At 36.9% G+C, this 15,784-nt stretch overlaps 1 protein-coding gene across 6 annotated transcripts; it reads left to right on the forward strand.

Annotated features, from left to right (window-relative positions):
• Positions 1-5,276: 5,276 nt before the first annotated feature.
• LOC112509645 (phosphatidate phosphatase PAH2-like) lies at positions 5,277-15,382 on the forward strand. Of its 6 annotated transcripts, XM_025114715.1 has the most exons (11): positions 5,277-7,640; positions 7,913-8,202; positions 8,318-8,391; positions 12,653-12,737; positions 13,234-13,320; positions 13,463-13,535; positions 13,797-13,840; positions 14,159-14,287; positions 14,379-14,477; positions 14,629-14,702; positions 15,043-15,382. In XM_025114715.1, exons 1-10 carry the CDS (start codon positions 5,996-5,998, stop codon positions 14,680-14,682), a joined length of 2,580 nt encoding a protein of 859 aa, XP_024970483.1. In that variant the 5' UTR covers positions 5,277-5,995; the 3' UTR covers positions 14,683-14,702; positions 15,043-15,382. The 6 variants fall into 6 exon arrangements, 3 of the variants coding, with proteins under 3 accessions (XP_024970483.1, XP_024970481.1, XP_024970482.1); XM_025114713.1 differs by lacking the exon at positions 15,043-15,382 and having other exon boundaries at positions 14,626-14,926; XM_025114714.1 differs by lacking the exon at positions 15,043-15,382 and having other exon boundaries at positions 14,629-14,926.
• The last annotated feature ends 402 nt before the right edge of the window (positions 15,383-15,784 follow it).

Consider the following 15,784-nt stretch of genomic DNA (forward strand, 5'->3'; position numbering starts at 1 on the left):
GGCATTAGGATCCCAAATTCGATTAAGCACAGCATATCATCCTCAAACAGACGGACAAAGTGAAAGAACAATTCAGACACTTGAAGATATGCTAAGAGCTTGCATCATAGATTTTGGAGGATCATGGGAAGATCATCTTCCACTAATAGAATTTGCATACAATAATAGCTATCATTCTAGTATCAAAGCGGCTCCATATGAAGTATTGTATGGTCGGAAATGCCGAACCCCTGTATGTTGGAATGAGGTAGGTGAGAAACAACTAACAGGTCCCGAAATTGTGCAAGTAACTTCTGAAAAGATTGATCAGATTCGGGAAAGAATTAAAACAACTCAAGATTGTCAAAAAAGTTATGTAGATAAGCGCAGAAAATCAATTGAATTTTACGTGAATGATTTAGTAATGTTGAAAGTTTCTCCCTGGAAAGGAGTTATGAGGTTTGGAAAGAAAGGTAAACTCAGTCCAAGATATATTGGTCCATTCAGAATCTGTAAACGAGTTGGGTCAGTAGCTTATCAATTGGAATTACCAGAGGAACTTAGTCTGATTCACAAGACTTTCCATGTGTCAAACCTAAGGAAATGCCTTGCTGATCCTAGTTTGGCAATACCACTTCCGGAGATTAAGTTGGATGAAAAACTGAATTTTGTGGAAACTCCAGAAGCTATAACTGACCACAAAACCCGTGTGTTGAGAAACAAGGAAATAAGTCTAGTAAGGGTACAGTGGCGATTTCACAAAGGTTCAGAAGCAACATGGAAATTAGAATTAGATATGAAAGAAAAATATCCATGGTTATTTGAATGAATTCTGGGACGAAATTCTTTTAAGGGGGAGAGAATGTTATAACCTGGTTTCAGATAACCTGGGTCAAGGTAAATTTTACGTGATTAATTGATAAATTATAAGATGGTATGCGTGAATATGGCAACAATACATGATACATGAAATAAATGCATACATGTTTGGATAATATGAATATTTTATTAAGAAGGTGGTACCTTAGTAATGAAGCAAATAGGTCTTTAAAATAATAAAATCCACACCGTCATATCCAATTTTATATTATTAAAATCATTCACTGCCTAGGTGAGGATATTTAAAGAAAAGTTTGGATAAGGTTATCCATATCACTGTCATTCTGTTTAGAAAAGAACCTTTGTGTGTGATAAGGTGTTCTTCAAGAATTATTGCTTCAAAAGTACTTGAAGATTCTATGTTAGAATAAAGCTTTTGCTGTGTGATTATCATCAAGAAATCTGTTTGATAAGGTGAGTGGTTTTGAAACTAAATTCCTCATATATTTGTGTATCAACTGTTGAGTTTTGATATTGGTTTTGAGGTTAAGATAATAAATCATCTTTAACAGTTTTTATGATGTTATTGTTTTGGAATATATTTCTGGATAAATATGAAACAAAGTCGTGTTCGTCAACAGCCTTTGAGAAGTTGTTGTTCGAATCTATTTTTGGGATTGTTTTGGAAAGAATTAAACAGTATCTGAGTTTTTAAACAGTTTGAAAGAAATTTACAGAAAAACAAAGTTTTAAACTGTTTTGGGAGAACAGGTTGTTCTTGAGATTAGAAGGTTTTTGAGTGTAAACCTATGTTGAAACCATGATTTGGTTTGCGAATTATGAACAGGTTCACTCTGACATATATGAATGAGGTCTGTCTTTGGATGAACTACTTCATATGAATTAATGGGAGGATATAAGGGTGAAACATCATRAAAAGGGGATTATTGGGAGGATATAAGGTTGGTCGTTGTCTGCGCGGCCTAACTCTTATCATGATATCTATTAAAGTTCCAACAGATTTAAGTTCTCATTTCTTGGTGATTTGAGGATTTAGAGATGTTGTCTTTAGTAGAAATGATGGTAATGATGTTATGGGATTGGAGATAATATAGTTCATGATTGTTGGTTGTGAATAAAAATGCTTTGGGTAAAAGCATTGATTATGAGGAACAGAGGAGCTCTGGTTGTGCCTTGCAAGGAACCAGAGGGGCTCTGATTGACTCTCATAATAGAACCAGAGGATTCTGGATATTGATTTAAAATGATGCAAAATCTTTTATAAATTATTAGTTTGAAAATAAGCTTTATATCTTTTAGAAGCAAGCTTAGTACTATATTTATAATTTTAAAATGATATTTCAAAAGAGCCTTTATACTTAGAAATTTCTATAAATCAAACCAGAGGGGCTCTGGTTGGCTTTCATAAGTACAACCCGAAGCTCTGGTTGAGGAATCAGAGGCTCTGGTCGACTAACCAGAAGCTCTGGTAGAAAGACTAGAGGAGCTCTGGTCATGCTTATTGAAAAATATTCTAAGTATGGTTTGGAACCAGAGGCCGATGGACTTAAACATGATGCGATTCTTTTATTATTCTTTATTATGATTGAGAAATTCTTTGATAAATGTTTTTGGTGATCTCACCCTGCATAGCATGAAAAAGGGAATCTCACTAGACTTTTGTCTAACCCTCATTTTGTGTTTTCAAAAATATGTGTGCAGGTAATACCAGTTATAATATCGATAAGGGAAAAAGCATTATATGATTACTTCCCTTATGTGCATAAATGTTGAAGACCATATCTAGATGTGTTTTGGAGGAGAGCAATGCTAGTTTACAAATGCATGTATTTTGGAATTTTTAAGTTATGAAATTTGTATCGTAAACCTGTAGCACAGACTCTTGAAATTTTGGACCTATGTGGGAATCTATGTATCCTATAAATGAACTCTATGTAATATGCAATGTATGGAGATTGAGGTGTCACAAATGGCTTCATCGCTTGACTTCGGCTTGAGCTGGTTGGCTCGAGTCTAGCCCGTTTGCTTGATACTAGTGGCCTGAGCCCAAGTTCTTTTTTTGAGAACCCCATGAAAATGAATGCACTATTTGTTCGTTTATGTTAGTTTAACTTTTTAACCAAAATGGATTCACCTTGTTTTCGATTAAGAATGCTCGTTTACGTTTGTTTATGTTCATTTCTTTTAGATGAACGGACATGAACAAACACGAGCTTACTTTTTTTTAAACGAACAAACACTAACATTAATTTTTTTAAAGATCGTGTTTTTTATTTGTTTTTACTCAATTTCACTTATTATGATAGTCATGATGTTTGACTTATGATTAATCGTGGTAAGTTAAATTTTTTGGTTTTTAACCATGTGGTTCATTTTGTTACACTGGTGATTTCCATTTCTTTTCGGTTTTGGTTCTTTTAATTGACCTGTCAAATTTTTTGATAAATACCTCCCACTAGAGATGGTCAAAATGGGTCTGGCCTGCCTGGACCGGTGTAGGATCGTGACCTACCCCATGGTTCATGACCGGTTATGCTTTTTATGAAAATTCAAGGTCCGGCCCGAGAATAGTTACGAGGTCGGGACTGATTATACATAGACTCGATTTAAAAAATTGAGTTTTATAACTTATATTTATCATTTTTTTAAAAATTTATACAAGATTTTCAAGTTTATTTTACCAAAACTTCAAGTTTATCTTAAGTTTTCCAATTCTGTCAAGTGTTCTAATACTAAATTTAAAAATCATGATTATAAAAACATGTACCATATTTTTTTGTAAAAAATATTTAAAGTGTATTTGATTTCGAATGATGTAATTAGAAATTTTAAAGTGTATTTTAATAAAATATTGTTCAAAAAAAATCATCAACCAAGATTTTTTATATATAAAACTTATTTTTTGGAGAAAAAAAAACCCTGGCCTAGACCGGTTATGGTTAAAGGAGACCTGGCCATGAATTTTTGGTCGGAACGGGACCAAGATCGATTATGAAAAGGAAATTAAGAACCGAGACCGTTTTTGGCCATCTCTAACTCTCATGTGAAGATGTTCTAGTTTTCTCTTATGATGTTAAAAAGAAAAAAGAAACCCCTTTCCCATTTGCCATTTGCCATTTGCCATTTGCCATTTGCCATTTCCACATTTATGACCCCGCCTTCTCCTTCTCCATGTGTGTGGGGGACAAAGAGAGAAAGAGAGAGAGGATGTAAAAACTTGTTTCTTTTATGCATATATGTAGGCGGTGGTAAACAACTTAAGTATTTCATTGACTATGGCCTCATGCAGAATACAACAAGAATCGAGAACCAAGCATATCGAGTGATCTTATCTACACTTAGAGCTACGGTGCACCAACTCTTCTTGGTTCAGCTTCGAGCGCAGGCTCGAAATCTCATCCTAACGCACCATCTTGTGTCACTATGTGCAATTTATAACACTAACCCGTGTGATTTTGACTATGAAATGCATCTATAAGTGATTCATTTTATATCTTGGATTTACATCACAAGTATCTCATGTAGAAAGTAGATTGAACAAATTCTCAGAACCAAAAGTACTTCATTTTTTTTTGACATTGTTACTTTCATTGTTCGTTCATAGTTTTGGTTCAAAATCCATGATTTGGAGGACGGGTTTTGGATTTTGAAGTTGTTCAGATCTAGGCTCAAATTTCATAACAAAAATGTTTCGAGAAAAAAGCTGGGAAAGAATAATGGTGGCTGCTAAAGGAGGTGTTTAATGTTGTTACAACAAAGAAGAAGAGGTTACCATGATAGAGGATGCTATTGCCACAAAGAACAAAGGTGGGGAGGGAAGGTCTCTCTTTAATTTTTCCTAAAATTACAAAATAACTTCGACACATAATTTATTTCATAATCATTTATCAGAAAAAAATTTAACAGTGTTAGTTAGATAAACCAATACTAAAAATAATTACAAACTATAGTCATCATTAGGATAAACACCAGCTATCTCTCGAGCATATGTTTAAGTTCGGCCTTAATGGGAAAATAAAATGGAGTACCTAACAATGCATCTTCATAAACCAAGAATTACGAGATCACCCCTGTTATTCTAGGCCTCTAGGGTGACAGATTGCCTATTTGAAACAACTTATGTTTTTTTTATAAAAACATTTATCGACTTATTATAAAGGGTTTAACTTTTTCAAAAACTCTTTATTACCGGTTTGATACCGGTATAAGTTGTTTATTCAAACACTTAAAAATGTTTATTGTCGGTATCACATCGGAATAAGCTAATAAGTTATTTTTGTAAGCAATCCGAAACATCCCATAAATTTTATAAATTTTACGTTTCCCAAACCCATCTAAATTAAAAAATTAAAAAACGTAAAAAACATGGGAATTGACCATTATGTCGGAACACCCCCGTCTCCACACCTAACTCGAACCTCCATCATTAACTACGATATGCTCTGTTTCCTACGATTTATCGACATATTCAAGAAAAAGAGAATCGAACGAGAACCCGAATTGCAAAAATAACGCTTACGCCTTCAATCTCTATCTCTTTAACACGAACCCAACTGGGTTTCTTCCTTCAGGCCAGTGTCTTGGCTTACCCCCTTCTTTCCCCATTTATATTACCTTATAATTTCAAATGTGTTTCAACGATTTCTGGAATCTAAGACGAAGATGAGAGAAGAATCAAGGGGTGTCTGTCATTTTCTGTGACTGTGCCGAAAAACATCATCAATCCGTCATGGGTTTGTGGTACAATCGAATCGTCTGAAAAGAATATGCCTTTTCCTCATTTGCCAACTGTGTCATAATTCAATCCATTTGATGTTGCTTCTTCTTCTTTATTTTATTTTATTTATTTATTCAAATAATCCATTTCTGTTGTTTCCTTGTATCTAAATTTAGAAAATTTTCGTAGTCAAGCTTCCATCTTTGATTGTAATTACAAGTTCGTTAGAGGCGCTTTTCTGAATTTTTGTTGAAACGTCTAGAGTTTAGAATCAGCTTCGCATTTCGTGTGGGATATCAATTGGGTATTTCGAAATTTGATCTCATTATACAGTTGTGTCCCCTATTGGTCTCGGGAATTTGCATGATTGGGGCTTACTGGAGACAACTGCTTACAAGATTTACCTTTTTGTATAAATTGGTAATGTGTAAGCCTTCAACCTCTTAATTTTGGTGAAGGATGTATGCTGTAGGGAGGCTAGGTAGCTATATCACTCAAGGGGTTTATACTGTCTCAGGCCCTTTTCATCCATTTGGTGGGGCTGTGGACATTGTTGTGGTACAACAACCAGATGGTAGCTTGAAATCATCCCCTTGGTATATTAAGTTTGGGAAATTTCAAGGGGTTTTGAAGGCAAAAGAAAGAGTTGTTGACATTAATGTTAATGGGGTTGATGCTGATTTCCATATGTATTTGGATCCAAGAGGGGAAGCTTACTTTCTCAGGGAGGTGGATCCTGAAGAAGTAGTGGATGCAGTTTCCTCACAATCTTCTTCATATGAGGAGATAGATGGAAAACCCCATGATAAGATCCCACCCAAGTCTAAGAGTATGAATTATGATTTTGATCGGTGTGATTCAGTTAGTGATGTGACCAATGGTAAGGTTTTGTCCAGGACTAACTCTAAACGATCTAGGATTTTGGGGTTTGTTCTAGGGAGGAGATCTATGCAAGAGCATAGCTTGTCAAAGGAAGAGAATGATTCAAATGTTGATAGAATTGCATCATTGGAGCATGCTGAGATTGCAGCTGATCTCTTGGAGATGAAATGGTCAACCAATCTTTCCTCCAGAAATATTGCGAATGATTGTAAAGAATCTATCAAGGATAATGGTGAAAGTATTGGCGGAAGATTGGACGCAAGTTTTGTTTTGCATGAACAGCACTTTGTAAATAAGTCCGGGGGTGATAATGAGATGCCTGTAATGGAGGTTCATGAAACTTGTGTAGCAGATGTTGTTAACAAGGAGGTTGATGAAGAACACAGCAGTTGTGTGGAAAATTGTGTTTCCAAGGAAGAGAGTTCGAGAACTCAGTTGGATGATCATAATGAGGCAGAAGTGGGAATAATAACAGCTGAAGAGCCATTAAAAATCGCAGAGAAAATCTGTACAGAAGTTGCAGCTACTGAACAAGGAGAGGCATCCATAGAAGTTGTTTCATGCAGTTCTATTGCAGTGCCTGTTTGTCTAAACAAAGATGATAAGCCCACAATGCAATTGGAGGAAGCAAATGAAATCAGACTGCCATTGGAGTCAGATGGTGAATTTCAAGATGTTTCTGGTGATTCTCTTTTGATCAAGCAAGTACCTGAAAGTTTTGTGGAAGAACAGTTGATCTACGGTGATCTTGATGATTCAAAACCGAGCATCAACAGCACAGAGCAAGGAACTCAGTCCGTATCTACCTCACAAGTAGATGAGATATGCAGTGAGTCAATGAGTCTGAAGCGTGGTCCATATCCACCTCCACTTCCAGTCAGAATCCGTCAAGAATGTTTCAAAGGTGACATTGAAGGGCATAAGGGATATATTAGAAGGTCTCCAAGTCATGTTGATATTCCTAGGAATTGTGAAGTTGCAGAAATGGGTGTTGGTCGGCAGGCAAAATCATTGCCCAACATGTGGTCTCCGTTTGATGATCCCAATTCACTTAACGAGGATTCCCAGTTCTACTCTCCTGCTGCCAAATTTAGATCCTCAAACTGGGATTTGATCAGGGAGGATATCAAAAAATCAAACTCAGAGAAAGAACTCCGTTTATCTGATTCACAGATTGCAGATACCTTGTCAAAGGATCTTAAAGATGGTGGCATTGCAAGCGGTAAGAAAAATTCTTGCATTCTATTTGTAGATCAAGCAAATAATGCAAATGGGCTAATTTTCTATTTCAAAATGGATTTTGTTACAAATTGAACACCAACAGTTTTTGTAGTTATATTATACTATTTATAAATATTAATGTTGTCATCAAGATTTGAACATTCATATTGGTTATAGATATAACTAGTTGATCTCAAGGTCAACTATGGGAATTTCTTTCGAATGGTGGGAAGCATCAGATTATGCTGATGTCTTGAGAAATTCTTTTTGTAGATGGTCCTTCCGGTATTGTTGATGGTGCCGGTGGAAGCTGGAATTTGTGGCCATTTAGAAGATTGGGAAGTAAAAACACTTCTCAGAAAGAACAAAACAGTAAAAAGGATTCTGATGTTGAAACTGTAGTGGAGACGGATGGAGAAAAAGAAGCATCTTCACCAAAATCAAATAAGATGCATACAAGGGCACTTGCTCCAACACCCGAGCAACTAGCTTCGTTGAATCTCGCAGAAGGGAAAAATACAGTGACCTTCACGTTTTCAACATCGGTTCTAGGGGCTCAAAAGGTCATGTGCAGTTTCTCTCATTCGTCATTGTGCCATCGTGCAATGTATGTTTGTTTATGGTTTGTGTCTGTTATATTATGTAGCTTACTCGACATACATACATGATGCATCTCAGGTGGATGCCAGAATTTATTTGTGGGGGTGGGATACTCGCATTGTCATCTCAGATGTTGATGGAACAATTACCAAGTAAGTTCTTTTATGAAGATTAAAGCAGGATGAATGTAGATTCTTTAGTTTATGTTTACTTGATGAATAATGCTCCCTCCATCCCGAAATAACTGTCTACTTTCAAAAGTTTGCTTACTTTCTTAATTCTAATCTTAGTTATTAGATATGAGATGGAGAAATTCGTTACTCCCTCTATTATTGAGGGTAAAATTGTCATTTAGTTAATTAAAATGTGTACTAATTACACATTTCTACAACTGTGTGCCTTTTTCGTCATGGACATTTATTTTGGGATGGAAGGAGTACTTCTTATGGCTTATGCATTGATATTCGGGAGCATGTAAATGGTATAAACACTTCGGGAAAAGCTGCTTAGTTGTCCAGGGAAACAGTCTTGAAGGGAGGAGAGGATACTAAAAATTGAACAAAACTTTCTAAGATTTTGACCGAGAAAACCGAGTTTCTCTTAATGAGAATGAAGAGCTCCAAGTCTACAACTACACTTGGTGAACAGAAAAGGTGAAAGTAAACTAAAACACCATTATTAGGTAACAAAGATACAAACTCTACATCTTATATAGAAATCTGAACTAAATGTTATTATATTAAACCAATTGAAAGCTATGAGCCACACTTGATCATCCATTGNGGGGGGGGGGGGGGGGGGAGGGTTGGAGGTGATGGTTTGTGTCTGCTTAACTCGAAAAGGGAAACTTAGCTTATACGAAGGCATATGGTAGCTCCATATTGTAGCTTGTTCTAGATTCCTCCTTCAGGATGACAAATGCTTAGAATAAAGGGAAACATTTTAATATAGAAAAGGTTGTGTAAAGTCTTACTCCTCTAATCCTAGAATTGGATCACACAAATTACTCATTCTGGCGGTCTCAAGTCATTCTTGACTTGTGTGCTCATGACCTTGAGGGATTTATTCCTAGAACAAAGGTTTTACCCTCAGTTCGTTGACCACAATACTCGATAGTCTTATTCCTGGTGAATCTCATCAAATCAATCTTGGTTTCAACCGTTGGGTGCACATAGATCAAGCCAGCATGAGTTGGTTACTCAACAAGATTTCAGAATCAATTCTTGGTCATGTTGTTTGCTGTGCCACTTCTCAGCAAGTCTGTAATACTCTTGAAAATTTGTTCACCACAAACTCCAAAGCTCAAACTCTACAACTCTGTTTTCAACTTCAGTCACTAAGGAAAGGGAATCTCTCGATTCTTGATTACATGTTGACGGGTCTGTTTACCAACACAAACCAGGTATGTGCTTACCGGGTAAGAGGCACCACCCTCACCTGCCTTACCGAGTAAGATTCTCGGTCATCAAAATAACATCGTATAACTGTCTTTCACCTGGTAAGCGCTAACTGGGTAAGATTCACCAGCCTCACTTATGCACGGGAAGGTTGTTGGTAAAGACCATCATCTTTGACCAGGTAAGCGTCTTTTACTCAGTAAGAGGCAATAACTGCTTAGTTATCAGGTAAGAGGCAGCAAGTGTTTAGTAAACAGCCCCACAGGCTCTGTCTGAAAATTTCACTTTTGCATGCCAGAGATAATCTCTGATTAAAACTTATACTTTACATTCTTAGGGGTCTTGGCCATGATTATGACTCAATTGTCGTCAATCTTACTTCTCGCCATGATCAACTCACTCTTCAAGGTGGCGTACATGCTTTGAAGCCAGGAGATGCATCTTGAGCATCTCAAGCTTCCCATCCCTGGTGATCTCATGATGCCAAGTGTTCCATCTTTCCACTCAAATGCACCGTAGTCTTGGTCTCCATGATTCTTCATCTGCTCCAACCATCAACCATGGATACTCCTCTGACCATGACCGAGGAAGGGGTTGTCGAGGAAATTTACCGTTGTGTCAACTCTGTGGTGGAGTAGGACACTTTGCCTCCAAGGGTTTCCATCATTTTGATCTCAAATTTTAAGGATCTCCATGCAACAAGTCTACCAATACCTATCTTTTTACTCCTTCCTCTGGCCAATATCACACAACATGCAATACACTGCTATTTTACTTCAGCTCACGATAATCAACTGGACGGTGCTTGGTATCTGGATAGCATAGCCATGATTCACATAACAACAGATTCTTCCAATATCAACTACAAAACAGATTACAAAGGTAAAACCAAATTGTTCTAGGTAATCTGTCCGCATCACACACTCGAGATATAGCTTTTTCACTCATTCTACTATGCTTCTAAAATATATTGTGTAACCTCGATTACCAAAAAAATTGTTATCTATTCCCCAACTAACAGAAGACAATCCTATATTTGTGGAGTTCACCAATGACTGTTGCATAGTGAAGGATCTAATTTGAAGGAGGTACTCCGGGAAGCCAAGTGAGGCTCTTTATCAAATTCAGCTAAATCAAGTTCCCAAGACGGTTCCCCCTACATCTACTCATTAACCATTTCAAGCTTCCCTTTTCAATCTTTGTTTTGCTAAAAGTGTTTCTATTTCAAAATCTGCTCTATGGCATATGGGGCTTGGTCATTTAAATCCTTTTGTAATGGAACACATGTTGAGTAATGAGAATGTTTCTTTTGTGATGCTTGTCATGTACATAGTTTAAAAAAGCGTGGGAGGTGCACGCTGTCCAAAAAAGCATATGTCGTGGGGCCTCTAAAGGATTCACTGTGTCATACGCCTTGGTCGTTAGAGGCGTGGGCAAAGGCGGTGAGACGGTCGGCGGTATTGAGGCGGTCGCCTCTTTTGCCAACTGGTTCTTTCCTTATATTGTTTAATAAAAACTAAAAAATGTGAAGCCTAAAGTCAAACATGCACAATGCTTTTTCTGAGTGCTTTTTCCCCCCTCACACAATCACAAATATATATATTATATATATTATTTTCCCTGTCAGTGCTTTCTTTCTCTGACTTGCTTTCTGATCCGTGCTTGATCTTATCCACAAGCGGTTACTAACTGCTGTGCAATTATCAATAAACAGCCTAACTAACTTGTCACTGTCGATCTCTCATATAAATGTGTAGAACATTGAATCTGAGTGTACACGTAACTCGATTATTATTGCCTTCAAATAATCAAATTCGAGTGATCAATGGATTATCCCAATACTCAATTTGTGATACCCAAGGGAATAAAGGGTCAAATTAGTGTATTTGGAAAATGGACATATACGTGTTCTAATCGATTTTTCCGGTCTATTTTGATCAAGGAACCCTCGATTTCTAACACAACTAGGTATTGATTTCTTCGAGACTTTCAATCCGATCATTAAACCAACAACCATTCACATTATCGTTACTTTTGCTGTCACATTTTCACTGGATGTGCAACAAATTGATGTAAACAATGCCTTTCGATGGTCCACTTGACAAACGAGTCTTCATGGAACAGCCCAATGGTTATCTATAAGCAAAATTTTACAGCTGTGTGTAAACTCAAGCATGCTCTCTACGTCTTCATTCCTCAAGCAATCTCCCGTACTTGGTTTGACAAATTTCGAACATCTTCTCAACAATCAGTTCCTCTTAAAAACTTCGCTCGGTCACTTATTTTCTTGGCTTTTAGACAATTAAGGGACATGGTGGACTTCACTTGTCATAAGCCAAGTATACAATAGATGTGATCAAGAGAACCAACATGCTCTGAATGCAAGTCCGTGTCCACGCCAGTCAACCGGAGTAATAGTCTTCATCTTCATGACAACAACCCCTTTGAGATCTTTACACCCTGTAATTGGAATGCTTTGCAATATCTCACACTTAGCAGACATGACGTTGCTGTTGCGGTAAATAAGTTGTCAATTTCTGCTCAAAGCTTGCATGTAAGTGCAGTTTCAGCAGGCTCCATTGGTGAGCGGATCGAGTTTTCACAAACTACAACTTAAGCTATTAAATGTTTTTGTGATTCAGATAAGGAAAAATCATATAATTGAAACGGTTTTGTTGATAAAATAGCAAAGAAGTTTACAAAATTGCCTACTTTTGAGAGGCAGTCTTGTCTTCCAGTGATGCCTAATCTAATTCTAGAATACTATCAATCAAATCAAGCATGACTATCAACCCCTCCAAATCCTTATTTACTTCATCATGGAAACAATAAAATTACTTGCTTAATCATTAAGCCTAGATGAATGGGTTCTTGTGCCAAGTTCTTGGGTTTATAGGAAATATGAAAACCTTTAAATCACATACTTATGCTACACAACTCTCGAATAATCTCTAAAGAACGATGTCGAGTAATATGTTAACAAATTTGCTCTTCTATGATGTTCTTTGTGTTGCAGATCTGATGTTCTTGGACAATTCATGCCTTTGGTTGGAAGAGATTGGTCACATATAGGCGTAACACATCTCTTTTCGGCCATTAAGGTTTATTAGCCTGTTGTCTCTCATTCTTGCAATTATAGCCTCTTTGCTACCCCCTCATTGTCATTAGAATTGGAATATTTGACTTAACATTTTTGGAACCAAATGTTTCTCGGACAATCATGCTTTCATTTTTTCAAGCCGGGGGTCTTTATGGAAACAAAAATCTCTACGCCTTGGGGTAGAGGGGTTATTTAGCTACATGACCTCCTGACACTTATTTTTTTAAATCTATGACCTTTTGACAAGTTTTTAGGCGTTCTTATGTATGGTAGTGGCATTCTTCTGTTAAGCAAATACATTCTCAAACTTGTCAGAAGATCATGGATTTAACAAAAACCCGTTAGAAGGTCATTTAATCAAATGACCCCAGGGTAGAGGTAAGGTTTGCGTACCCGTCTCAGACCCTACTCCATGTGGGTCCCATTGGATTTGTTTGGTTTGTAAGCTAGTATGCATTTAGAGGTATATGAACCGTCTTCTTGTTTGTATGTTATAGGAAAATGGATATCAAATGCTTTATCTAAGTGCTCGGGCAATTTCTCAGGCCTCCATCACAAGACAGTTCCTGTTCAACCTTAAGCAGGTACTTTGAAAACTTTTACTCTCCGTCTTTTTGCCTGAAAGGCGACACTTTTGTTGGTCATTTCTTGCCAAAGCCAATGAGCACATTGTTTATGTTTAGTTTGTTGTCGTCCTTAAAAACCCGATCATAAATTAATTTGCAGGATGGAGAGGCTTTGCCGGATGGGCCTGTTGTTATTTCTCCTGATGGACTTTTTCCTTCTCTTTTTCGTGAAGGTAACAGTTTAATATATATTGTATTATGTCATATGGTCATTGGACGGGTTTTTGAAACTCCGCTATGATGGGTCAGTGTCAAATTGAAACCAGAGTCCTTACGCTTCAAAAAATACCAAAATTTGGCCGGGAATGTGACCACCACACGGAAAGTGAATGGAACGTCAAGTAGAATGATTGAATGAACAATGGCATTTAGATATAGCTACCGATGGTTCTTTTTAGAATGGTCTCTGAAATTACTTTACTACCCTTTTGCAGTTATAAGAAGAGCTCCACATGAATTCAAAATTGCTTGCTTGGAGGTTAGTTCGTAGTTAGTTACCGACTATTCCATCCCATGAAAGTTGTGATTGCTAATACATGGTCTAAGGAAATAGTTCGACTATTTGTCAAATATCTAAAATTCCCTCCGATATAGAGAAAATAGCGGAAGCTCGTGAACCAAAATCAATTATTTGTGATGTTAATAGACAAATAAATAATTCCCAAGTTCATGGGACATTCCGAAAGGGGGAAATCTGTAATTTTCTTGAGACGTAGGAGTACGATTTTCTTCTTGATGATCATTTTATATTGAATATCGAGGCTTGAAACAATCGGCATTTCTTTCGGATCCCCAGGATATCAAGGCATGTTTTCCATCCGACAGGAATCCGTTCTATGCTGGTTTCGGAAATAGAGACACTGATGAATTTAGTTACCTCAAGGTCGGAATATCGAAGGGAAAAATCTTTATCATCAATCCTAAGGTGCTTATAAACCTCGAACCATTTTGTAACGTTTTTAAGGTCAATCACGATGATCATACGTAATTTTGTCTTTGTGTCTCGGGTTTTACAGGGAGAGGTTGTTGTGAACCGCTGCATCGACTCAAAATCATATGCTTCACTCCATGCTATCGTCAACGGAATTTTCCCTCCTATATCCGTGCACGAGGAGGTTTGATTTTTCACAATTTCTCAAAATTTTATGCTGCTTATGTGACAATATAACTTGACAACTCTGTATCCATGTCATTAGTAGTTTCAAGATTTACAGGTATGAAATACGAAGAACTAAATGTGTTATCTGTCGTCGTGTTTATTAGCAGGAGGATTATAACTCATGGAACTTCTGGAAACTTCCGCCTCCAACTATCGAGTGACTGAAGGTGTCCACGAGAATGTAATTACGAACTTTTGTTTACTGCTTCAGTAGAATCGTACAAAAATAGAATCGTTCAAGTAGCAGCACACTGAACCTTACCCGAAATAGTTAGAACAACTCTATCGACACGTTGAACGTTACCTAAAATAGTCACCACTCAGAAGAACTCTATCCAACGTTCTTCTTCATGTAGCCATACTTCAATTCATTTAAATTCTAATTACAGATCGAGTATATGCTTCAGAACTCGTGTTAATTACATAGAAATAAAGAGAGGGTTTTTAGAAATGCATTGATCTGTTCTAAATTAGTATGGTATGATTCTAACACCCAATTCCTTCTGTGCAAACTGGACTAGATTTTCGATCTCACAGCCATCAACGAAACCGTTTCTGTTCTTGTCAGCAGACTTGATTCCGGCATTGCCTTTCCAGCCGGAAAACCAACCTCCGGTAGCCCTAACAACCTGCCGGAGCTCATTTCTGCTGATCCGGCCATCTTTATCACTGTCAAACTTCATCAACCATCTTTTGAACTCCTTAACCGTGAGTTCTCTTCGGCCATCGTCGGAGTTCTGGATCATGTAAGTCGTCTTGAATGCCATTAATTTTCTTGAAGAAATATGAAATCAGGTGGTCGAATTTTTGTGAGGACTTGCTGCAAATTTATAGTTGGTTAATGGATGGGTTTTATGGTGATTTTTTGGTTGATGATTAAACAAACCATCCTTCCTCTTTTATATCTTGTTCTTCGCCATCACTGAATCTTTTAATAGCCGAAAAGCTTGAATTCAGAAAAGGTTTTAAAGGAGGAGGCTAAATGCAATGAACTTTATTTAAATATGGATTACAAGGCTTTTATTGTTTTCTATTAAGCTCTTTTTGGCTTAATCTAACCATGCATATAATTTAATCTATTTGCTTAACACGTGCTCATCCGGCTAAAAAAACAATGATAACGACCATTTATTTTAAATACATACATATATACATATATATATATATAAATTGCAACAAAATGGAACCTACTTTCACCTAATTTTCATTTTGGGGAACCAACTTTCAAAATCGTCATTTTGGGGAACCAACTTGCACCTGATT

This window comes from Cynara cardunculus, assembly GCF_001531365.2.
Source record: "Cynara cardunculus var. scolymus isolate 2C chromosome LG 3, CcrdV1, whole genome shotgun sequence".
Taxonomy (NCBI): domain Eukaryota; kingdom Viridiplantae; phylum Streptophyta; class Magnoliopsida; order Asterales; family Asteraceae; genus Cynara; species Cynara cardunculus.